General features: G+C 53.1%; 1 protein-coding gene across 2 annotated transcripts; it reads left to right on the forward strand.

Annotated features, from left to right (window-relative positions):
- Positions 1–507: 507 nt before the first annotated feature.
- Positions 508–4,148, forward strand: PIM1 (Pim-1 proto-oncogene, serine/threonine kinase). 2 transcript variants are annotated; one of them, XM_038162734.1, is made up of 6 exons: positions 510–730; positions 821–927; positions 1,017–1,067; positions 1,398–1,764; positions 2,371–2,547; positions 2,760–4,148. In XM_038162734.1, the coding sequence occupies exons 1-6, from the start codon at positions 649–651 to the stop codon at positions 2,909–2,911; spliced, it is 936 nt and encodes a 311-aa protein (XP_038018662.1). In that variant the 5' UTR covers positions 510–648; the 3' UTR covers positions 2,912–4,148. The 2 variants fall into 2 exon arrangements, with proteins under 2 accessions (XP_038018661.1, XP_038018662.1); XM_038162733.1 differs by having other exon boundaries at positions 508–927.
- The last annotated feature ends 19,631 nt before the right edge of the window (positions 4,149–23,779 follow it).

The following is a 23,779-nucleotide window of genomic DNA, read 5'->3' on the forward strand; positions in this document are numbered from 1 at the left end:
CCCAGCTGGAAGGGCCACATGGCCACTTTTACTGGAAAGGGGAAAAGTTCAGGCGCTGGTTGGCGCGTGATGAAGCAACGGCGGGGTGTGCCCGGGGGACGGCGAGCACGCGGGGAAGCGGCGATTCCCGGGAAAGGCAGCGCGGGAAGCGGCGATTCCCGGGGAAGGGCAGCGCGGGAAGCGGCGATTCCCGGGGAAGGGCAGCGCGGGAAGCGGCGATTCCCGGGGAAGGGCAGCGCGGGAAGCGGCGATTCCCGGGGAAGGGCAGCGCGGGAAGCGGCGGTTCCCGGGAAAGGCAGCGCGGGAAGCGGCGATTCCCGGGAAAGGCAGCGCGGGAAGCGGCGGCGGCGCGGGGCGGGGCCGCGCGCGGGGGCCCCGTGACCGCGCGGGGCCGCCCGGGCAGCGCGGGCCGCGCGCGCCGCCGCCGCGCCCGCTCCCCATTGGCCGCCGGGCGCCGGAGGGGGCGCGGCTCCGGCGCGTAGCCCCGCCTCTCGGGGCGTGCGGCCCCGCCCCCGGCCCCTGCGGCTCGCGGGGCCGGCAGGGGCCGCGCGCCACACGCGGCCGGGCCTCGCGCGGAGCGGCCGCTCGCGCCCGCAGCCCTCAGAGCCCTGCCCTGCCCGGCGCGGAGCCGCAGGTGCCGCCGCCGGCATGCTGCTCTCCAAAATCACCTCGCTGGCGCATCTCCGCTCCGGGACCGCCGGGGAGCTGCACCCCGCCAAGCTACAGCCAGGTCAGGGACGCCCGGCGTGGGGGTGCCCGTCCCGGCTCGGGGCCGGCCGGGGCAGCGGGCGGAGCGCTGACGGGCGGGTCTCGTCCACAGGCAAGGAGAAGGAGCCGCTGGAGCAGCTGTACCGGGTGGGCCCGTTGCTGGGGAGCGGCGGCTTCGGCAGCGTTTACTCCGGGATCCGCCTCTCGGACGGCGCCCCGGTAAGTGGCGGGGCCGGCGGCGGGCGGAGCGGGAGGGGGCTCGGCGGGGCGGGCGCCGAGCTCATCCCGCCGTTCCCCTTGGCTCGCAGGTGGCGATTAAACGCGTGGCCCGGGACCGCATCTCGCAGTGGGGCGAGCTGGTGAGTGAGCGGGGCCGGCGGGAGAAGCCGAGGCGTGACGGGCGGGGATGAGCGGAGACGCGGAGGGTGGAAACCAGGGCGGCGCGGGGGGAGCGGGTGTGGGGTCACCGGGGGACGCGGAGCATCCCGGGCCGGGGAATGCCTAGCGCCGATGGGGGCGGGCAGGGGGACACCGGGATGCCCAGGACCGGTGGGAGCGGGCAGGGAGACACCGGAGCATCCCCTGGGCGGGCGGATGCTCGGGACCGGCGGGTGCGGGCAAGGGGACACCAGGGCTTGCCGGGGCGAGGGTGGCTCAGCCCCGCTGATGGCAGCGTGGTCCCCCCGCAGCCCAGCGGCAGCCGTGTGCCTCTGGAGATCGTGCTCCTGAACAAGGTGGGCTCTGGCTTCCACGGCGTCATCCAGCTCCTGGACTGGTTCGAGCTCCCGGACAGCTTCGTGGTGGTGATGGAGCGTCCGGAGCCGTCGCAGGACCTCTTTGACTTCATCACGGAGCGGGGGTTCCTGCCCGAGGAGATGGCGCGGGGGCTGTTCCGCCAGGTGCTGGAGGCCGTGCGGCACTGCAACAACTGCGGCGTCCTGCACCGCGACATCAAGGACGAGAACATCCTGCTCGACCTGGCCACGGGCGAGCTCAAGCTCATCGACTTCGGCTCCGGCACCTTCCTCAAGGACACGCTCTACACGCAGTTTGACGGTGAGCCCGCGGCCGGGTGCGCTCCCGGTGCCGGGCGTTGCGCGGCCGGGCCGGGCTCCGGAGGTTCCCCCGTGGCGGGGGGGGACGCCATGAATTCTGCAGCCGCTGCCAAGTTGCTGTTTGGCACGGGGAGGATGTTGTGAAACGGGAGCCGGCTCCCGGCCCTGCTGACAGCCTCCGTCACCCGGGCTGGCTCGGGCTGGGGCGGGGGAAGCCAGCGTGACAAAAACACCCTGGGGAGGGGGGAGCAGAGGGGGGTTTGCAAAACCCGAGCACCGGCCGGTTTGGTTTGCAGGTGCGGAAGGGCTGGGGCTGCTCCTCTCCCCTTGTTTGCCTTGGTTTATAATTTAAAATTTTTTTTTTTTTGCCATTGCGGGGGGGAAGGCGTGGTTTTTCCCCACCCGTAGGTGGGTTTTTTCCTTGCATGTAACGGCCGGGCCTTTCCCGGGCCCTGCTGCCCTCTTCTGGCACCGGCGCCTTCCTTTTACAACCCAAAGTTTGTAAACAAGAGTCACGTGCTGGCGGGAAGGCGGGCGGGTCACGCCGGGTGCCAGCGGCGCCCAGGGATGCTCTGGCGGGGGGCTGACGAGCTGCCGTGTCCCGCAGGAACGCGGGTGTACAGCCCCCCGGAGTGGATCCGCTTCCACCGCTACCACGGCCACTCGGCCACCATCTGGTCCCTGGGCGTCCTGCTGTACAACATGGTGTGCGGGGATGTCCCCTTCGAGCAGGACGAGGACATCATCCGGGGCCAGCTCTTCTTCCGACGGCGCATCTCTCTCGGTGGGTACCCGGCTCTGGGACGTGCCTGGGGGAGGCAGCAGCTCCCAGGGAGCTGTGCAGGGGTTTCATCTGCCCGAGGTGGCACATGTGCTGCCATCCTGCTCTCCTCCCAAGCAGAGGGTGGAGGGGGAGGCTGGGCACAGCTCGGAAGGTGGCACAGGGTGGACAGGAGCCTGCTGTGACTGACTGCTGCTTGCTGCTTTCTCTCCCAGAGTGCCAACACCTCATCAAGTGGTGCTTGTCCATGCGCCCCTCGGACAGGCCGTCCTTGGAAGACATTTTCAACCATTCTTGGCTGCAGGACATTCACCTGGAACCAGCTGAGATCCACCTGCACAGCTTGATCCAGGAGCCTGACAAGTAACAGCTCCATGCAGCTCCTGGTCATAAGAAGCAAAGAAAACCAGAGTTTTTCATCTTGACCATAGCACTGAGCAGGGATCCTCAGATGTTCTCAGATGGGAATGTGCACATCTTGCCCTGGAGCTGGGCTGAGGACCTGCTCTTCTAAGTTGTGGTAGCCACCATCCCAGCCAGCTGTCCTGGACTCCATCTGAATGACCTTGTCTCTTGTGAGATTTTACCAGTAATTTTTTTTGGACTGGTTTTGGAGGCTCTCAAGTGTCATCTTGACCTGCTGAATTGGATGACCTGATCGCAAGAAAAGCTCCAATGGGGGAAAGCTGTGGGGAGGGCAGGGCCTGTGGCAAAGTGGCTGTCCCTTCTCACTGTCCCTTCTCCCTGTCCCCATGCTTGTGTGCCTTCTGTTTGATCTGAGCTGTGCTGGAGGAAAGACTTGCCTTTTCCTACAGTGCTGCTTTTCTGAGACTCGCCTGGGCCTATAGCTCCTTTTCCCTTTTCAAAAAGGAAATGGGTCAGAAGATGCTTGGGAACCAAGTGGGTTATGCCTCGCCTCCTGTGCCTCCATCCCACACGGGTTTTCTGGGGTTCTTTGCTTCTCTGTGCCCTCACGAATGCACAAACAATGCAAACCAACGGCTGTAAATGTGTACATAGTTCTACAGGAGCAAAGCTTGATGTACAGTTGTGAATAGTGATGACATTTTGCCTTTTTTCTCATTTCCAGTTTTTGTTTTTAATTTATTTTCATAAATTTGTCGTTTGTTTGTTTTTTAAAGGAAGAGTTCTAGCCGCTAGGATAACTTATTTATTTATTTATAACTCATGTGGGTTTCCAGCCCATGCCTTGCTTCTACAGCTGCTGATCCCCCGGTTTTCCATTCGGGTCTTCCCTCTGTTCCTGTCCTGCGTCCATCCCCGGGCCCGTCGTGTTTCCATTGGGTGTCTGGTGGAGGTGTGGGGTGGCCGCTTCTCCCCAGCTGTCTGTGTACATAGTTCTGGGTGCTGTTCTTTCCTTGCCACGTGCAGATCTCAGTTTGCAGATGAATTTGGGTTTTTTCCACGGGTGTCTTGTTTTTGGGGCTGGGGAGGGGGGGTCTGGCCTGGGCTGTCTGCACTGTCCAGTCTGTACCTGTAACCACGTGCGTAGCCGGCGGGTTTTGTTAATAGTTAATATTGTACAGGGGAATTGACAAATCTTATTTTTTTTATGCGGTTTTAAATAAAAGCAAAACACTTGCTGTGATGGAGACATTCTTTGTTGCGGGGCGGGATGGAGGATATGCTGTGAGTTATGGGGTACCAGTGACCCCACCATGGCTACTCCAGGACATCGTCTCCAGCCACACTTGTCTCCAAAGATCCCACCCCAGCACGAACTGGGGTCAAAAGCACCACGGGGACAGCCAGATCCATCCCTCCACGGGCTGTTTCCAGAGCTGCCTGCTCCTGGCAGCTCTCCGGGGAGAGATCAAAGAGGTGCTGAGCCCTTTTCGTTCCCATTCATCCGCAGGCTGGTGCGGAGCATGTGCTGGAGCTGGCGAGTAAACAAACATCAAAGCGCCCTTACGAAAGGCCGGATGTTGTCAGCCAAATTCAATTTTGGTAAGGCAGATCCTGTTGCTCCGGCTCCGTTGGGTGTTGCATGCCGGGGGCTGGTGGGTGCAGGAAGCTGCCAGCGGGCTGTCCCCACCTCCAGCCCGGCCAACGCAGAGGAGCAGAGGAAGCTGATCTGCAGATTACGAGAAGTCGGTCGCTATCAGTCAGCAGCGGTCGAGTTTTTTACCCTCCAAACTGTCAAAACCCATTTCCAGCTCTGTCTGTGGCACTTCAGGGATGTTTGTTTGTGTGTTTTCTTATCTTGGTTTGGGTTTGTTTTTTTTTTTTTTTTAATTAGTTCACATGTGTTGAATTTTGGAGCCCTGTTTCTGCATGACCTCCTGGAGCAGCTGCTGCTGCGTGCACAGGGCCGTGTCAGCTCCAGGGAAGGGGCAGCTTTCCTTTCCTGTAGGTGACTTTGCACGACCCCAGGCCAGATCTGGCACACCAGGACCCTCCTTAGCTTGGCTTGCTCCAGGGCTTTTTCCTTAATATCCCCGTGTCCAGTGAGCAGTCCCCTTCCCCAGCTCACCACAGGCTCTCCTGTCCTGCTTTCCAAGCCAGAGCTGCTAGGAGGGAATGGGGGGTCCTGGAGCCACATCCCAGCCTCATGGAGTAACCTGTTACCATGTCCATGTCCCTGCCTCGGTGAAGAGAGTGTTAAGTTGGTTTGTTTGTTTTGCTTGTTTCTTTATTTCTTGTTTTATTTTATTTTCCTATTTCACTCAGCTGCATCTTTCATCTCCTTGGGGCTGCTCGAAGCAGGAAGCGCAGCTCCAAACGCCGTCAAAGTTTAGGCCTATTTTGAGATGTGGTTTAGATCTACCCTCCTCTCTCTCTCTTTTCCCCTCAAGACCATCCAGGAAGCTGCTCTTACACGAACACAAACATCCCCACCACACCTCCTGCTACCCCGTGGAGCCCCTCGCCCCTGGCGTGGCCACCGTGCCCCTGTCGCAGCAGAGCACTATCGCGGCCTCGCCAGGGCCTGGCCCACCCTTCCCGTAAGCGCTCGCGACTGTTGCGGTGTTTCTTAGAAAACTGAGCAGGTCCCATGTGGAGCTGCCTGCTGATAGTCCCTCGGCTTCCGCCTGTGGCTGGTGATTTTGTCACCCCAGGCTTGTGCTGCAGGCGCAGGACAGAGGCAGATTGTCCCCAAGATCCCGCTGGCCCAGGGGACCGTCCTGTCCGAGGGCTGGGTGTTGGGCTGGGGTGTGTTTGATCCCCAGGGCACCACAGTGCTGAGCAGCAATACACACACAGGTCTAAGTGCCACCAGATTTGTGTCCCAAGCCTCTCTGGAAAAGGATCAGCACATGTTTGACTCCCTGAGCACCAGCCTTCCTGAGCAGTAACAGCTTCACGGGGACAAGAGCCACCAGATTCATGTCCCTGGTCTCTGCCACAGGGAAAGGATCATGGCAGACGTGATGGGAGACCAAAGATGGGCAGTTACAGCATCAGTTACCTGTTCTCCCCTCCAGGCTGCCCATCACCATTGCACTCAGAGCCTGGCGGAAAGAAGAGCCTTTTTCACCCCTCACTTTTCCTCACTGAGGAGATATTTCCTGCACTTTGGGGCCATGAGATATCACAGGAGAGGATGAAAACACAGGAGTTATCCACTGGGAGGTGACTTAGAGGCAGCACTGCTCTCCCACCTCCCTTTCACAAATTATTCTTGCTCCCCTGTGTCAGCAGGCGAAGCACCCACAATGCAGAAATTGGAAAAAAAACCCACTGAAGCAGGAGCAGGAGGAGATTTCAGGCTGTTGGAACTCCAGTTCTGGGAGCACTGGGATCCCAGAGATGACTGAGGTCATCCAAAGGGCCAGCACTCGTCACACCTGTGCCTTTCTGTAGACATCCATCCCCAGCTAAGGTGTTTGGTGATGCAGGAAGCACCAGCCAGGGGAGCCTGGAGCTGCAGCAAAAGGGACATTTATGCTTTACACGTCCCTTTCTGGGAATTCTGTCATGGCTGGAGAAAGGCAGATAAGCACCAAGGAGAAAATCACCTGGGGAGCAGGGCCCAGCTCACCACAGGGACCTGAAGAGCCAGAAACTCGGAGGTGGCACCTCACCACCTCCCTGTCCTAAGGAAAACATCCAGGTGTCCCCGAGGCACTGTCTCAAACCCTTTGGCCTTCTTGGCACAGTGAGTCACAGGAGCTATTTTTGACTCCTGCCTGAGGTCTCAGGTCGAGGTGAATTATCAGCAAACCATGTCCCAGGGCTCCAGCTCCCCAGCCCTTGTGGAAATCAGTCTCCAAGCACTTTGCCAGCGGCCTGTGTGGCAACAGCATCATCTCCGTGTGGGGAAACTGAGGCACAGCGACCCAACTCGCTGGAGATCTTTTGCGGTGGAGCCTGGGCTCACCTCCTTTCCCCTGCCCTCTTTCCTCAGGCTGAGATTTGCAGCAGGAGCTCCCAGTTTAATCCCCCGGTGTCCCCACGTCCCCTGGGCAGGGGATTGAATCCTGCAGGAGCTCAGACCGAAGCCCTGCCCCCTGTCAGTGTGAAACCAGGGTGAAACTTGTCCCTTCCCAGGCCTCCTGTGACACCCCCACCCTGCTGGGACAGCGAGGGGGGCCAGGTGCTGGTTTCAGGCACCTGGAGCCCCACTCAAGACCAGAGTCTCATGTTTTGGGGTTTACAGTGATTCTTCCAAGAGCAGAGCTGCCCTAACCCTGCCTCCGTGACACATCGAAACTGCATCGCTCAGCCTGCGAGTTGGTGGGGGTTTTAAAGAGGAAAAAACACTTATTCACCATAAAAAACCCCAAACCAACCGCAAAACCTTTCCAGCGTGTAAAGTTGAGTCAAATTTAGCAGCTTCAGCTAGAGAAACATATTTTGAAAGCTGTAATGGGAGTGTTTCTTTCATCCCTCTCCAAGCTTTTTGTCCCCTACCTCCAGGGTAATATTTTTGTGTCCTTACTCACTGGGTTTATTACAGTTAGGAGGGGGTTAAGCAACCCCAAAAATGAAACAACATCTCCTGTTACAAACTGCAACAGCCACTTCAGTGGCCCTCAAATACCACAGAGGCACGTGTGTGAATACAAGGGGCGAGCGGGTGTCGGGATGGAGATCTCACCCGCTGAGAAAGCTGTGAGAGATACAGAAGCGGCAAAATGTCACTTCAGGTCACCCAAAATTCTCCATCTCTCTCCCTGAAACGGGCAGGCAGGGCTGGGGCCCTCAGCATCAGAAGCAGCCCCAGGGGAATCCAGCCAAGCGTGCAGCAGGGATGTGCCCCGGCAGCCCCAGGCTCGGTGCCAGGCTACCCGTGGAGTAGATTGCTCCCTGTAGGGTGCCCACACTTCACGGGCACACACACATGCCCAGGTGTGTTTACATCCCCCCCAAAGCACTCGGATTTGGCTCCATTTGGCCCAGTTTGGCTCCTGCCCTCGTTAATCAACGCGTGGTGTAATCAAGGTGCCAATTGTGAGTGCCAAGGACTTGGATTTCACCCTCCGGGTGGGTCTGCTCACCTTTGGGGAGCGAGCAGGATGTGGGCAGAGCGGACAATGAGCCCCCCACCCTGGCCAGGGCGGAGGGGTCACTCCTCTGTTGCTCGAGCTGGGTGTTTCCAAACAAAACCTTGATAAAGCCAATAAATACGTGGAGCAGGAGAAGATGTGCGAGGGAGGGGAAACTCCAGGAAGCATCGGGCCCTCAAGCTGGGAAGGAACAGCAAAGCAGGGAGGGGACCCCAAGGAGCTCAGCAGCGATTCACAGATGCTCAAAGTGACCCTGGGACAGACGGACAGACTGAGCTCAGCCCTCACTCCCGCTCCCGCGGAGGACGGATCCCATTTCCCAGAGTTTGCAGCCTTGATACGGGATGAGGGGATTTGTGATAACATTGTTGGATGTGTGATATGTGATAAATATCCCTGGGGTTTTGAACTCCGCCTGGAAGGAGCGGCGTCTCCACCCAGCTCCTTCCTGGAAACTTCGCTGCTCCATCACAGCCCCTCCGGCCAGGAGGGCAGTGCTCTCCCCGCAGCTGGGTACCCTCAGATGGGCTATTTTTGCCCGCTCTGAAGTTTCCTTTCTCCGCTTCAGCTTCGGGATGGGAAAAGGAACCGATTCTTCTGCCTCGAGTTTCATTCTCGTTCAGAACCGAAAGCTGCTGGAGACGCTGGGCTCGTTTTCAGAGAGCCAGGGCTCGCTCTGCCCCCCGGAATGTCTGCGGGTACCCTGGAGCGGGAGAGGGCGGAAAGCGCCGGGGAGAGCCGGCAGGTGCCGGTGCCGGTGCCGAGACACCGCGGCGAGCCCGGGCCGCCCTCTGCTGTCAGTCCCAGCCTCCCGAACGGGCGGCTTTGCAGAAAATCCCCGCATTTTTTTATTTCTTCCCCCTTTTTTTGAGCGCTTCCAGCCCTCCCCGTGTCCTCAAAGGCTTCTTCTTCCCTAGGGCTGAGTCGCCCTCAGTTCACAAAGGTGAATTTTGTGTGCAAGGAAGGACTGCACTCAGTGCTCTGGCCTAGTTGTCGAGGTGGGGAACAGTCAAAGCTTGGACTGGATGATCTCAGAGGTCTTTTCCAGCCTAAATAATTCTGTGGTTGAATTCAGTTGTGGCACATTCCTCCAGACACAAAGTGCAGGTGAGGCCACCATGCTCTGGAGGCTCCCCCCTGGCTGGGGGCGATGGGATTAATTCTTCACCCACTGCCAGGTCGCTGTTTGGCGAGAGATGGATGTTGTGAAACAGGAGCTCCTGGCTCTGCTGACAGCCTCCGTCACCTCCCCTGGCTCTGCCGGGGGCTGAGATGGAGCCAGTGTGACAAAAACACCTTTGAAGGGGCAGCAGAGGCGGCTTCAGAACCTGGGCTCTGTCTGGTTTTGTTTGCAAGCACAAAGGGCTTGGGCTGCTCCTCTCCCCTTGTTTGCCCTGGCTCGCAATTGGGGGTTTTGGCCAGTGAAAGGGAGGATAACCACAGGTTTTCCCCCACTCGTGGGTGGGTTTTTCTGTGGCCTGTAAAGTCCAGACCTTCCCCAGGGTTGCGTTGCCCTTTTCCAGCTCCATTTCATACCCCGGAGGCTGTAACCATGAGCCAGGGGCAGCAGAGAAGGCAGCAGGTCCTGCCACGCGCCCCAGGGCACCCCCGGGGCTGCCAGGCCGGGTCTGGAGCTCCCGTGTCCCCCAGGACAGCTTTTCAGGATCTCGGAGAGAGGCCAAGTAGGAACTTATGATAGAATTTGTTATGTTTTTGGGCCTGTGCTTTGTTTTAGGGCGGTTAGCAGTTGTGTCTAACCCTTCCCCTTATTCTGGGGTGTTAGGGTCAGTAGTGGCGGCTGTTGCAGGGTGTGGTTGGCTGGTAAGTTTGGGGGTTTCTCTTGTGTCTTTGGTACTGGTTAGAGTTTATCTGGGGGGAATGTTGGTGGTGTTTATTCGGTGTCGTTGGTGGCAGGCCCCTATCCTGAGGCCCGGGTGAGTTGAGGGGTGGTTGGTTATGGTTTTGGGATAGCCCTGGTTTCTATAGCGGGGATTGTTATGGGGGGTGGTTTAGAATTTCTGGTGGGTGAGGGAACGGTGAATTGTCGGGGTTTATTGTGGGTTTGGTGGGATTTTAGTGGGGTGGCTATGCTTTATTCGGAGGGGGTGGGACTGCTTTTGATTGGATGGTGGGCCTGCTGTGGACTTTGTGGCGTTGGGGGAACAACAAAAGAACATTTATAAGGAATTGTAACCAGCAGATAGGTTGGCCTCTGATGGAATGGTGTTGAGTTTTACTTCTCTTATGTCTCACCCTCCATCGAGACTGGTAATGGGATGAAATGTTTTAAACCAGCTCTCAGTTACCTCGTCCCTATAAAAGCTGGGAAAACCACCACACTGCTACCACAGCCCCTCAGCCACCATCGTGTCCCTGGGTGTCCTGCTCTAGCGTGGCAGCAGCTCTGGCCACACAGAAACACACAACTGTCCCAGGCACCGTCCTGGGGAGAGGCTGTGAGAAGATCGGAGAAAAGAATGAGAAACAATTCTTATCTTCACTGCAGCTGGAATTGTGAACACGTGGAATGTATTGTGGAGATTTGTTTACCAAAGGGTGGTTTCAGAATTAATCTATGGTGATGGTGTTTGGACTGGAGGACCAATTAGGCCCGCCTGTATCATACCTGTCTATAAAAGCAATGGGTTTCTTAACAAAGATATTAATTTTCTCAAGTAGTGTGTTAAATATAGTTTTAGGTTAGAACAGTTAAAATAGAAACTATGCTATGTAAGGTACTTGCACCGAGCAGCCACAGGACACCTAAATCTTTCAGAGAAAAAGAATTTATTGCTCCCTTAACTAACTTCTTCCTCTGAATCTTCAGGGCTGAGCAAGGAGGAAGTGTTTTCTCTCCCAGAGTGCCAACACCTCATCAAGTGGTGCTTGTCCATGTACAATAAACTAATAAATGAAATAATTATAAATAAATTTTGTGTGTAATCAGAGTGGTTTTTTATCTTTTTTTTTTTTTTAATCCTAGAATGGCTTGGGGTGGAAAGAGACCTTAAGTTCATTGTGTTCCACCTCCAGGGGCAGGGCAACTCCACCTTGCTCCAAGCCCCATCCAGCCTGGCCTTGGACACTGCCAGGGATCCAGGGGCAGCCCCAGCTGCTCTGGGCACCCTGTGCCAGGGCCTGCCCACCCTCCCAGGGAACAATTCCTTCCCAATATCCCATCTATCCCTGCCCTCCGGCAGTGGGCAGCCAGTGACCCTTGTCCTGTCCCTCCAGGCCCCCATCCAAGGCCCCTCTCCTGGAGCCCCTTTATGCTCTCAGGTGCCCCCGGAGCCCTCCCTTCCCCGGGATGAACACTCCCAGCCCGGCTCCATTGCAGAGGGATGGATTTTAATCTCTTTTCCCGGGCGGGCTCCCCGTCACCGGCCCCGCGCCAAGATGGCGCCGCCGGGGGCGCTGAGGGGGCCGGGGGGCTCCGCCTGCAGCACCCCCGCGCCCGCTGGGCGGCGCCAGCCCGAGCGGCGCTGGGCCCTACTGCGCATGCGGTCCTTGCCCGCGCAGCAAAACTACACCTCCCGGCATGCACCGCGAACACCGCCCGGCCGCACGGCGGCCTGGAGACGAAAGACTCCAGTTCCCGGCATGCTCCAGGGAAGAAAACGTGAACACGTGACTCTAGGCTCAGGTGCTTTTTGACCCTGCGGGGACACCGTCCTGTCCGACAACCCGGAAGTGCCGCACGCCCCGCGTGGGTCGCACATGGCGGCGCTCGGTCCCGCCGCCCTCCCCGGGCACCCCCGGGCGATCGGGCCCCGACACCGCGCCCGGCCCTCCCGGTGAGCCCCCAGCGCCCGCCCTGCCCCCATCCCTTCTCCCTCGCTGCAATAGCAGCCCGGCGCCGTGAGAAATGTGAGAGACCAGGGGAACGCCCCATGGCCTCTCCCTTTATTGGAATAAAGCAAAAGGGCTCCTCTGTCTCCTTTTGGACATCAGCATCTGATGTTTGTGGATGAATTCTCCTGGCACACCCAAGTGAACAGCGTGAGCAGGGGCTCTGAGCAGGGGCTGTGAGCAGGGGCTGTGAGCAGGGGCTGTGAGCAGCCTGAGCAGGAGCAGTGAGCAGGGGCTGTGAGCCGGAGCTGTGAGCAGCCTGAGCAGGGGCTGTGAGCCGGAGCTGTGAGCAGCCTGAGCAGGGGCTGTGAGCAGGAGCAGTGAGCAGGAGCAGTGAGCAGGAGCTGTGAGCCGGAGCTGTGAGCAGCCTGAGCAGGGGCTGTGAGCCGGAGCTGAGAGCCGGAGCTGTGACCAGCGCGGGTCGGGGCACGCGAGGGCCGCGGAACGCGAGCGGCGGAGCAAAGGCTCCGAGCCGGCCCGGGGCTGCGGCACCGCCGCCAGCCACCAGGGGGAGGCAGAGCGCGGCCGCCGCCGGCGGGAGCTGCGGGCCCGCCGCACCGACAGACAGGGGGACAGCGAGGGACAGAGGGACACCGGGCGACAGCCGTGGCGGCCCCGCGTCCTTGCCGTGCCGCCGGGACGCGGCGGGGCCCGGCCGAGCGCTCCGAGGCGCGGCCGCGGTTCCGCGGGGCGGCGGGGAGCGGCGGCGCTGCAGTACCGGCTGCGGCCGCGGGAGGGCGCGCGGGGACCGGGCCGGGGCTGCCGGCGCTCGGCTTCGAAACGACCGAAAACGGATTGGAAATAAAACTGTAAATAATGTGAGAGTAAAAACGGATTGGAAATAAAACTGTAAATAATGTGAGAGTAAAAACGGATTGGAAATAAAACTGTAAATAATGTGAGAGTAAAAACGGATTGGAAATAAAACTGTAAATAATGTGAGAGTAAAAACGGATTGGAAATAATGTGAGAGTGAAAACTGACTGTAAATAATGTGAGAGTAAAAACGGATTGGAAATAATCTAACAGCAAAAACGGATTGGAAATAATGTGAGAGTGAAAACGGATTGGAAATAATCTAACAGCAAAAACGGATTGGAAATAATGTGAGAGTGAAAACGGATTGGAAATAATGTGAGAATAAAAACTGACTGTAAATAATCTAACAGCAAAAACGGATTGGAAATAATGTGAGAATAAAACTGTAAATAATGTGAGAATAAAACCTGACTGTAAATAATGTGAGAGTGAAAACGGATTGGAAAAAATGTGAGAGTGAAAACGGATTGGAAATAATGTGAGAATAAAAACTGATTGGAAATAATGTGAGAGTGAAAACGGATTGTAAATAATCTAACAGCAAAAACGGATTGGAAATAATGTGAGAATAAAAAGTGATTGGAAATAATCTAACAGCAAAAAGTGATTGGAAATAATGTGAGAGTGAAAAGTGATTGGAAATAATCTGAGAGTAAAAAGTGATTGGAAATAATCTGAGAGTAAAAACTGACTGGAAATAATCTGAGAGTAAAAACTGACTGGAAATAATCTGAGAGTGAAAACTGACTGGAAATAATCTGAGAGCAAAAGCTCTGATTGAAAATAATCTGTGAGCAAAAGCTGATTTTAAATCTGACACCAAAAACTGTGATTTTAAATCTGACAGCAAAAAAACCTGATTTAAAATCTTCTGACACCAAAACCCCTCGTTTTACACCTTCCCACACCAAAAACCTCGCACACACCTCGAGGGTTGCTGCTCCTGAGCAGACAAATTCAGTGAGAGGCTCCTTTCCAGCCATCCACGGTCACCTGAACCAGGAGACACTGCCATGCCAGGCACCCCCAGCGATCCTCAGTGCTGATCCCAGGGGATACCTGAGGTGCTTTCTGCAGAAATGAGTATTAGGAATATTTTTACCTCGAGTATTAATAAAAGCTGCCAAGCAGAAGTGTCCCAGGCCAGGCTGGACAGGGCTGGGAGCAGCCTGGGACAGGGGAAGGTGGCCCTGCCGTGGCAGGGGTGGCCCTGGATGGGCTTTGAGGTCCCTTCCCACTCCAAGCACTCCAGGATTCTGTGATCCTGCAGCTTTTGACAGTGTCGATGCTGGTGGCACTTGGTGTTTCTCCTCTCAAGCACTTCTGGCTCTTTCCTTTCCTGTTTGCTCCCCCTTCTCTGTTTACACACTTCCTTGGAAAATGTCACTGGAATGAACAATTCTGCTCACGTTGCTTCTCTTCCACATTGCTCCTCAGAGCTTTACCCTGCAAAAACCAAGGAATTTGCCTTCCCAAGCTGCCCCAGAGCTGGCTGGGGAGCACTGAGGTGGGGTTTGAGGGTGTCCTGGGTGGTTTGGGGCAGGATTTAGCTGGTGCTCATCTGAGGTGGTGCTTAAAGAAAGGGGTGGCAGAAAGGGAGGAGAGGGAGGGGGAAAAACCAAGGAGAGTGATGGGACAAGAGAAGGTGAATTTTTAAGATGGGAAGGAAGAGGGAGAGGGAGAAATGGGGGGCAAGTGTGAGGGGAAAGGAGAGAGAAAAGAAAGGATGGGTGGGGAAAATGAGGGTGAGACAGGGAAGGGAGCAAGGAGAGAAGTAAGAAATCAAGTGGGGAGAGGAAGGGAAGAGGGGGAAAAAGCAGGTGGGAAGTGAAGAAAAGAGGGAAAAGGAGGAAGGGAGGGTGAGGGGAAATGCACAGGGAGAAGAAATCTGTGAGGCCAAGGAGCTGCCCTGTGGATACCCCGGGCAGCATCTCCCCCTCCCAGGGCTGTGCAGAGACAAAGATGGACCTGAGTGAGAATCCTCAAGAGGAGCGGAGAGCCTGGGGTGGTGTTGAAGCAATTCCAAGAGAAGATGCCCGGAGTATGGAGATGCCTTTGAGAAATCAAAGGTGGGAAGCTGGCAGGCATCTCCGGCTCAGTCTGGGACCCCGTGGGAGATGCTGGGAAGGGGAAGGGAGGGAAGAAAGAGAATTCCCAGTCTCCAAGAGCAGCAGTGGGGCTACCAACCAGAAGTGTGCAAGGCCAGGCTGGACAGGGCTTGGAGCAGCCTGGGACAGGGAAAGGTGGCCCTGCCATGGCAGGGGTGGCCCTGGATGGGCTTTGAGGTCCCTTCCCACTCCAAGCACTCCAGGATTCTGTGATCCCTGCAGCCTTTGACGGTGACAATGCTGGTGGCACTTGGTGTTTCTCCTCCTTGGTGCCTGAGGATGCCTGAACTCGGGGGGGCAGGAAGGGACCCCAGGTGCTGTGAGGTCCCACCAGGTGTCAGGTGTGCCCCATCTCCCCTCTCAAAAGCTGTTTCCTTCTCTGCAGGCTGCACCTCAGCTCCTCAGGCACCCCAAAGACCCCCACACCTGGCTCCATCCCAAAGCAGGTGTCCCACCTTAGAGCTCTGTGCTTGCCCAGTGGGGGATCTCCTCTGCAGAGAGATTCTCTTCTTTCCATTTTTCGTGGATATTGGCACTCACTGTGTGCAGGATGAGAGCCAGATGGACATTTCTTTAATTAAATCAAAAATGCAGTCTGAGAAACGTAATAAAATTAAAAATACACACTTCCAGGTGGAAGCCAGCCTTTATCTTGAGGAGACAAGGCACAGAAAGTTCTGACATCTTCTCAGTGTTAGGAGACTCTTGGTGTTTTCATTGCAAAGCAGCTTTTCCTTTTGTTGCTGACACAAAGTTGTGGAGGAAGAAATGAAGAGCTTGGAGGGTTTGTGCCACACCACGCTGACTTTGGAGTTGTCCATTCACTCTCTATAAATATTTCTTCCACCACACTGCCCATCTCACAGGGTTACTGTGACATCAGTCCTAGGAACTGTGACTAGTAATAGTCATTTTTTTGTGAAAAATCTGCAATAAAAGTCACAAGCTAGCGCAGAGAGGAAATACATTCAGCAAGCTCTAAATAACATACAGATTATACAGAAAATAAAAGAGATTTCCTAAGAGTTGAGTGTTCTGGTGGACATCCCGGGGCTGTATCAATGCATTGTGAATTTGCTGCCAGTTGCAGAGGAGGCTCTGCGTCTCCTCCCTTGTGTTTGATTTGAGGTTGGTAGGGTTTTGATGTTTTACATGGTGTGATTTTTTTTTTTAATATGTTCCTTGCTTGCACCATCTTCCGTGCTTAGGAAATTCACCACGAACATTTGGGTTTTCTTGTAATACAAACCCTTTCCTTCTCCTTAAGGAATAATGAGCATAAGGAAATCATCACCAGTGGGTTGGGGCTGAGTGAACTCAAACCCACTGCATCCACACCCTTTCCAAAAAGCCACTCCTGCACAGAAATCCACCTCGTGCTCCACCAGAGGCTCTTCCTTCCCTCTCCTTCCCCGTCTGCCCCAGATGAGCCTGCCCTCCCCAGGGCTCTCCCTTCCCTGCAGCACCACAAACACGCACTGGTCCATACTGGGAAGGGTCAGAAAGGGCAGAGGAAAAGCTGGGGAGGAAGAAATGGGCCACCCAGGCTGACCTGAGGCTGCTGTGGCCCCTGCTGGGTGGTCTCAGCCTCCCTCTCCCCAGCACCTCTGGCCGGGTTGTGCTCAGTGGGTGGGCAGGAGAAATGCTGGTCACCAAGAGGAACGTGGTTGCCACAGCCCTCATCCAAGGAAAAGCTCGCCCCAGGCTCCACCAAGACTCCGTTTTGAGTGTTTTGTGCTTCCTGGCCTAAAGGGGATCAAATAAAGTCTCAAATAAAGTCTCAAATAAAGTCTCAAATAAAGTCTAGTGCGTGTTGGATTGTTGGAATGTGGCTGCTGAAGAGGAAGGGCAATACTGGGAGACAGGAAAGAGGCTTCTGCTCTCAAAGGCAAATTCCTCAAGTTTTCCTTCAAAATCATTGAGTTTTTTTACAATTTCAAAGCTTTCTGCGGGTCCCTGTGGGTGAGTAACCACCACAAACCCTGGAGGTGCTGCCCTGCCCCATTCCAGGCTCGTGTGGCTGTGCTCCCACTCTTACCTGGCTCTGCAGAACCCCAGAAATGGGGAATCCTGGAATGGTTTGGGGTGGGAAGGGACCTTAAAGCCCATCCACTGCCACCCCTGCCATGGCAGGGACACCTTCCACTGTCCCAGGGTGCTCCCAGCCCTGTCCAGCCTGGCTTGGGCACTGCCAGGCATCCAGGGGCAGCCCCAGCTGCTCTGGGCACCTGTGCCAGGGCCTCCAACCCTCACAGGGAAGAATTCCTTCCCAAAATCCCATCTAAACTTTTACTCCTTTAGTTTCAAACCATTCCCCATCATCCCCTCACTCTCTGCTCACGAGGATAGATTTCCTCATGGTTTTCTCCAACAGCTTAGAAATTTCCTGACAAGTCTGAGTGTGTGGAACGACCCCGTCCAAACCTGAATCAGAGCACAGAGAGAGCCCTGGGCAGTGAGGGAGGGTGATTGCAAACCCTCCTCAGGGGTCGGAGCTCCAGAGCTGTGTCTTTCAGGAGTCCATAATTTACTCTGGCAGCCCCCGAAATGCTGAACATGGAGCATGAATCCTACAGTGCTCACTAAACCACGGCGCTGAACCAGAGCAGAGCTCAGTCAGAAACTCCTGGCAAAGCCATCAACCCTCAGCAACAACCACTAAAAACTGGGTGAAAACCTGGAAATGCTGTTAACAGCTGCTTTACAGCTACTTTGGGGGAGAGACAAGGCAGAATAGTAGATCCTGGCTGCAAAATGGGATTTCTGAGAAGTCTTTTACAGTAAAACCACATTTAATGTGTTCACAATTCCAAAAACCCCCTCTCCTCAATTAAGGCATTGAATGGTGCTTCCTATGATGAGCCTCAGGAAAAAAGGGGCCAAAAGAGTCTTGAATGCCACGTGAGGTTATATCAACCCAAACCAAAGGTTACTTTAGCACTCAGAATGAGCAGGTTGGGTGTCAAGGCAGGACAGGGACTGCCTGAGAGCTCTTCTGGGGCAGAACTGGGATTCTGCAACATCTCAGGCAGAAAAGATTTCACAGTGAATATTCCTCAGTGTGCTGTGGAGAGAAAGCTGACGGGAACAACGAGGGGAGGAAAAACCCAACCGGCACAGCAGCTTTTGTGATCCTGGGTAGCTGACACTGCCAAAATGAGGCTGAAATGAAAATATCTGAGCCTTTACCTTTGCAATAGGTGATACCCCAAAGTGAACCCGAAAAAGAGAGAGTGAGGGGTTTTGATTTTTGCTGGGTCACTGATTTATGCTCTGTGCAGCTCAGGCTTGGGGCAGTCTGACAGAGCTCAGACACAAACCCCACATTGTGACCAACGTGAGGCCAAAGCTGAGCTGTGACCCCAGAACACGTCTGATGAAACACAAAGAATTCAGGCAGAGCCAGGGGTTTTCTGATGGTCCTTTCCCTCCAAACAATTCCTTCATTTTTCACCCAGCAGCACCATCCAGCCTCAACAGCTAAACTCGACAGGCATTTTTGCCTGCTGGGGTTTTGCAGGGGTTACTTTGACTACTGATAAAGCCTGTAGTGTTATGAAATTAAGTCACATTAAATGAATTGAACAGAGAGCATTAATCTGGGCAAATTACTCCCAACCATTAGAAAACCACGACTGTGGCAAAGTCAGACAATGGTTTCCATTAGAGAATAGGAAATTAATGCCATAGATAACCTCCTTTCTCCTAGACCCTACAGCTCAAGGAAGCTTTTTGTTCTACTGTGATACAATTTAGAAAATATTTCCTAGATCTCTGGCAGTGCAGATGATTTGTTTTCCCTGCTCAGTTACTGTGAGGGGCTGAAAGGATGGGTGAGAACACTTTTCTTTTGGAGAGCCCTGAACTCCAGCTGAGGGGAGAAGGTGTGGGGAGCAAACAGACATGTAGAATTCTTTTATTTGTTTTGAAGTGTCACTGGAAGTTAAACTGGGCTGGTGTCACAGTCCTGCTGTGCATTTCCAAGCTCTTTTTGCCATCTGCAGTAACATCTGGGCAGGAGAGAGGCGTGGAAGAAATGATTCATTCTGCCATTAGGCTGGAGATAATCGGGAAATAGGAGAAGTTTCCTCAGGTCTAAAGCTCCTCTTGCCCCCTGAACCCCTTCTTTTGAGATTTTTCTCCCATATTTCAGCTATCCAATAATCTGCTTCCAGCCAAACACTGTTTTTCCACCTATTCTTGTGTTCTTATCATTCAGGGATCCTGACACCTGCTGCCTCCAGTGCTTCCCTCTTCTTTTCCATGGAAAAGTCTTTGTATTCTGGTAGGAATAGCTCCCTTATCTCATAAAAATACATCAGAGACACACAACCATTGCTTAGACAGCCCTTATTTCTTCTCCCAGTGACCCTTCCTTTAGTGAATTTGGAAATGAGTTTTCATTTCAATAATTTATCATCAAAAGGTTCTTCCCCCCCCTTCCCCCCAGACTGAATCCATAGTGCAGGAGAAAGTTAAAAAAAAAGAAAAAAAAAAAAAAAGAAAGCCTCTTATCACTGTGTTTATTTTCTCTAGACCCCATATTCACAGGAAATTAAACATCTGAGCACATCAGTGTGGACTGAAAACAGTCACCTGTGATATTTATCTTATTATCAAGAAATGCTTTTCAAAACATTTTAGAGGAAAATTTGCTGAAGGCCCTTGAGTAAGTGTTTCTCTCCCTGAGTTTCTCTGAATTACCAAGGACAGAGTTGGGCAGTTAAATGAACTTTGTATGCAGTACAACAATCCCAAGCATCCAAAAGGACACTGAAAAAAAATCTCAAATCTTGCACAGAATATCAGAATAATCCTCAAATCTTGCACAGAATATCAGAATGATCTTTAAATCTCAAGCATCCAAAAGGACACTGAAAAAATCCTCAAGTCTTACACAGAATATCAGAATAATGTCACAAAGGTATAAATAATCATTATAAATAACATTTGTAAAGCGTTCTTGGTGGGACACAGGTGGAGGAAAAATCCAGTGTTTGTATCCAAGTGCTTTCCATCTCTCAGCTCCATCCTCGGTCAGCAATATTCCTGTGCTGGCAGCCTGAGGAGAAAACCCCACATTTTTCATTCTGACCAGCAGAATCCTCGTGCTGAGTGTTGAAGACCAAGACAAAGCCTTCATTGAGGGAAACAGGGAGAGTGCCTCATTCACGAGGGCAGGGAGAAGGAGGCAGGAAGATAAAATGACATTTTGCAGGCCTGTGGACAGCCCTGAATGGTGGCACGGGAGCACTTTGGAGCACATTATCCACTTGGAATTGCCTGATGCAGTGCTCACAGCTGGCTTTGCTCTGCCAGGCTGGGGCAGCCCTGATCCCAGCTGTCACCACACCCTGGGGCACCCCAGAGCACAGGGGGCTGTCACAAACCCACCCTGGGCTCACAGGAGCTGGTCGGTTCTGCCGTGGATGGGTTCAGCTCAGTCTGAGCTCAGGAGTTTCTCCTGCAGAGCTCCAGAGCTGGCTGAGGGCAGGACAGGAGCAGCATTCCCTGCTGGAGCACTGGGGTCAGCTCATCCCAGGGCTGGAGCCAGCCTGGGAGAGCTGGGGGTGCTCACCTGGACAGGAGAAGGCTCCAGGAGACCTCAGAGCCCCCTTAGAGGAGCCCTACAGTAAAACACTTGTTCACAGTCATGAACTTGTTTGTCTGACCCATTTATTCATGACCCATAAGTGAGCTTCTGCTGTCTTTGGGAAACGTCTCCCCCACACACAACCCCACAGTGGTGCTGCACAAACCCCCAAAGGCAAAACAGACCCTCAATTCCCCCATCAGAACAGACCCTCAGTTCCTTTATCAGAGCAGACCCTCAATTCCTCTATCAGAACAGACCCTCAGTTCCCCCATCAGAGCAGACCCTCAGTTCCTCCATCAGAACACACCCTCAGTTCCTCTATCAACTTCTTCATTTTCTGTATTGAACACGAGAAGAGAATTTGCATTGTGATCATTCCTCCCAATCTCTTGATTAGCTTCTACTCAGCCAAACATGGGTGAGCTTCCTGCAGCTGAGTTGTAGAAGTTGAGAATCTCCTCTGGAGCCAGGCTGGGAGAGCTGGGGGTGCTCACCTGGAGAGGAGAAGGCTCCAGGGAGAGCTCAGAGCCCTGCCAGAGCCTAAAGGGGCTCCAGGAGAGCTGGAGAGGGACTTGGGGACAAGGGTGGGAGGACCAGGACACAGGGAATGGCTTCCACTGCCAGAGGACAGGGCTGGATGGGATACTGAGAAGTTTTGTGAGTTTAAAAAATTTTATTGGTAACATGACAGTGAATTTATTTTCTCTCTCACCTTACCTCCAGCAACTGGAGAGTGATAACAAAACACAACAAAACACAACAAAACAACACACAACAAAACACAGCAAGAGAACACAAAATACAAAAGTGCCATAAAGGAGTTGACTTCTTGCTCCTTTTCCCAGGTATCAGGCATACAGACAACACACACTTGCTCACTGAGATGAACATTTGGGAGAGCTGTGTCCAAAACTATTCCTGTGTGGGAAAAGTGTTTCTCACCTAGGAATGAGCTGTTCCTGTTTGTCACACTGATCAAGCAGACGGGGAGGAGATTTCACCTCCCTGAGAACCCTGCACTGGGCTATAAATGAGCTCCTAAAGCCTGCAAGAGCAGGAACTCACCTGCCCAACGGGGTCATGGTGCAAGGAACTTCAATTCCTGTTCCCAAATACACACACGCACAGGAGCAGGGATCCTCATTGCTAAGCATGCAATAAACCTTGCTGAGTTTTATAAGAGATACAAGAAATTTCCTTTACAAGCTCATTGTAATAAATAAACTTCCCTTTGGTTTCAATTTTCCAATCAAATATGTTTGTAGGAGCTGTTTAAATTCCCCCAGAGTTTCTGTGGCAGAAACTCCATGCAGTTTTTTGAGCTGTTACTTAAAAAACCAACCAAAACACCCTCAACATCTCAAAATCTCTTGTTTCTTGCTGTAAACGATGACATTATGCTGAACTGGCACTGATGAAAACCAGGATCACAGGTACGGAATACATTTGGTGCATGAAATTTGGCTTTGACATATTTATGAAACACTGCAGCTCAACTGTTCATGGGGTGTTTATTTCAGTCAGTGTCAGACTTCCAGAAAGCAACGGGATTTTGGGAATTCGTTACTGGGAGAGTGCACTGGTAAACTGGTCTGTGTCCTTTGTTCACTGCACCTGTAAACTCATATTTATTCAGGATTTCCTATAGGGAATGCTGACAAAGGGGAAATGTCCCTGGCAGAATAAAGCTTGAGCCCTGCAATGCAAACACTGCTGTATTCACTGGTGAAAAATACCCATTGAAATTGCACCTAGCTCGGAATATAAACATCAGCATGCTGGTTAATCCCAAATTATTGATCAAATTTGAGCAAACCGGGGGTTTTGAGGAGGTCAGCCTGGCTGCAGCACGCCAGAGCAGCAGACAGCAAATACAAAGCTAAATTGCTTTTTCCACTCAAGTGATCTGAGCGCTGCCCATGGACCCAGCAAGTGCAGATCGTTCAAAGTGGGTGTTTGTAAAGCTGTGGTCACCAGCTCAGGGGAAAAGCCACCAGCTACCTCAGGTGGGAAAGTATTTACGAGCACAGTGAAAAGACAGCTTAATTAGCCCCGAATTGTGATGAACTTACAGCCTATTAATTCACACAATGGACACAGAACACCACAGGAGCATCAGCACAGCCTCTGGAAAAACTCATCTCTCACTGTGACCTGCTTTGATAGTTATTTTTGGCAAGTCATACCCAATGCATAGACTGACAATAGTGAATTGACTCATGGATTATAACCAAAAATGGGGTTTGGCTACAGCTCTGCATCAGCAGGTTTTTGTGTTTAAAGCTTGGTAAAGGCTTATTTAATATCAAATAAAAAAGTGAATAAAATAAAAATAATAATAAAAATAAAATAAAATTTCTAAATAATAATATTAATGAATAATTAATTAAATAAATAATAAATTAATAAATAATAGAATTTAATAATATATAATTATTATTAAATAATAAAATTTAAATAAAAATAAAAATTTAACATAAATTTTTAAAATTTGATAAAATTGATACAATTTAAATATTTTTGATCATTAATATAAAATACCTTTATATTTAAAATTGGATAAAATGTAAATAGTTTAAATATTTAAAATTTTAAATATTTTAGAAAATCGATGAAATTTAAATATTTTAATAAAAATATGTAACTAGGATTCCTGTAGGATCCACAGTGGATGAGGAACTTCCCGGGTTTTATTTCCAGCCCCTGCCCTGGCAGTAGCCCCTGGCAGGAGTGTGGGGATCAATACAAACCCTGCCCCTGGCTGCCGGTTCCATGTGGTGCTCCATGCTCTGAGCAAGGCACAAAGCCATGGAGAGGCTGGAAAAGCACCCCTGGGATGGCTGGAAGGGAGGAAATGAACAGAGCAAGAGGAGGAACCTTCCTACTGGATATAAATCCATGTGTGTGACCCTTCCTCCAGCCTGAGCTCAGCAGAGGGATGGACACAGATGAGGAGGAAACACTGGGAGAGCTGAGGAGAAGAAAAGGCTCCAGAGAGAACTCAGAGCCCCTTCCAGAGCCTAAAGGGGCTCCAGGAGAGCTGCAGAGGGACTGGGGACAAGGGATGGAGGCACAGGACACAGGGAATGGCTCCCACTGCCAGAGGGCAGGGCTGGATGGGATATTGGGAATTAGGAATTGTCCCCTGGGGAGGGGCTGGGATGGAATTCCCAGAGCAGCTGGGGCTGCCCCTGGATCCCTGGCAGTGCCCAAGGCCAGGCTGGACAGGGCTTGGAGCAGCTGGGACAGTGGAAGGTGTCCCTGCCATGGCAGAGCTGGAACAGCATGAGCTTTGAGGTCCTTTCCAACCCAAACCATTCCAGGATTCCAGGACATCACGGATGTTAAACAGCCCTCTCCTTTGACCACAGTCCCACAAACCCCAGCTCTTC

This window comes from Motacilla alba, chromosome 26 (genome assembly GCF_015832195.1).
Source record: "Motacilla alba alba isolate MOTALB_02 chromosome 26, Motacilla_alba_V1.0_pri, whole genome shotgun sequence".
Classification (NCBI taxonomy): domain Eukaryota; kingdom Metazoa; phylum Chordata; class Aves; order Passeriformes; family Motacillidae; genus Motacilla; species Motacilla alba.

Excerpts from the sequence above, each read along its gene's own strand:
- PIM1 (XM_038162733.1), top strand. The coding sequence starts at position 649 with ATGCTGCTCTCCAAAATCACCTCGCTGGCGCATCTCCGCTCCGGGACC. Across the intron at positions 1,068-1,397 it reads TCTCGCAGTGGGGCGAGCTG|CCCAGCGGCAGCCGTGTGCC; the intron begins GTGAGTGAGCGG and ends GTCCCCCCGCAG. Across the intron at positions 2,548-2,759 it reads CCGACGGCGCATCTCTCTCG|AGTGCCAACACCTCATCAAG; the intron begins GTGGGTACCCGG and ends TTTCTCTCCCAG.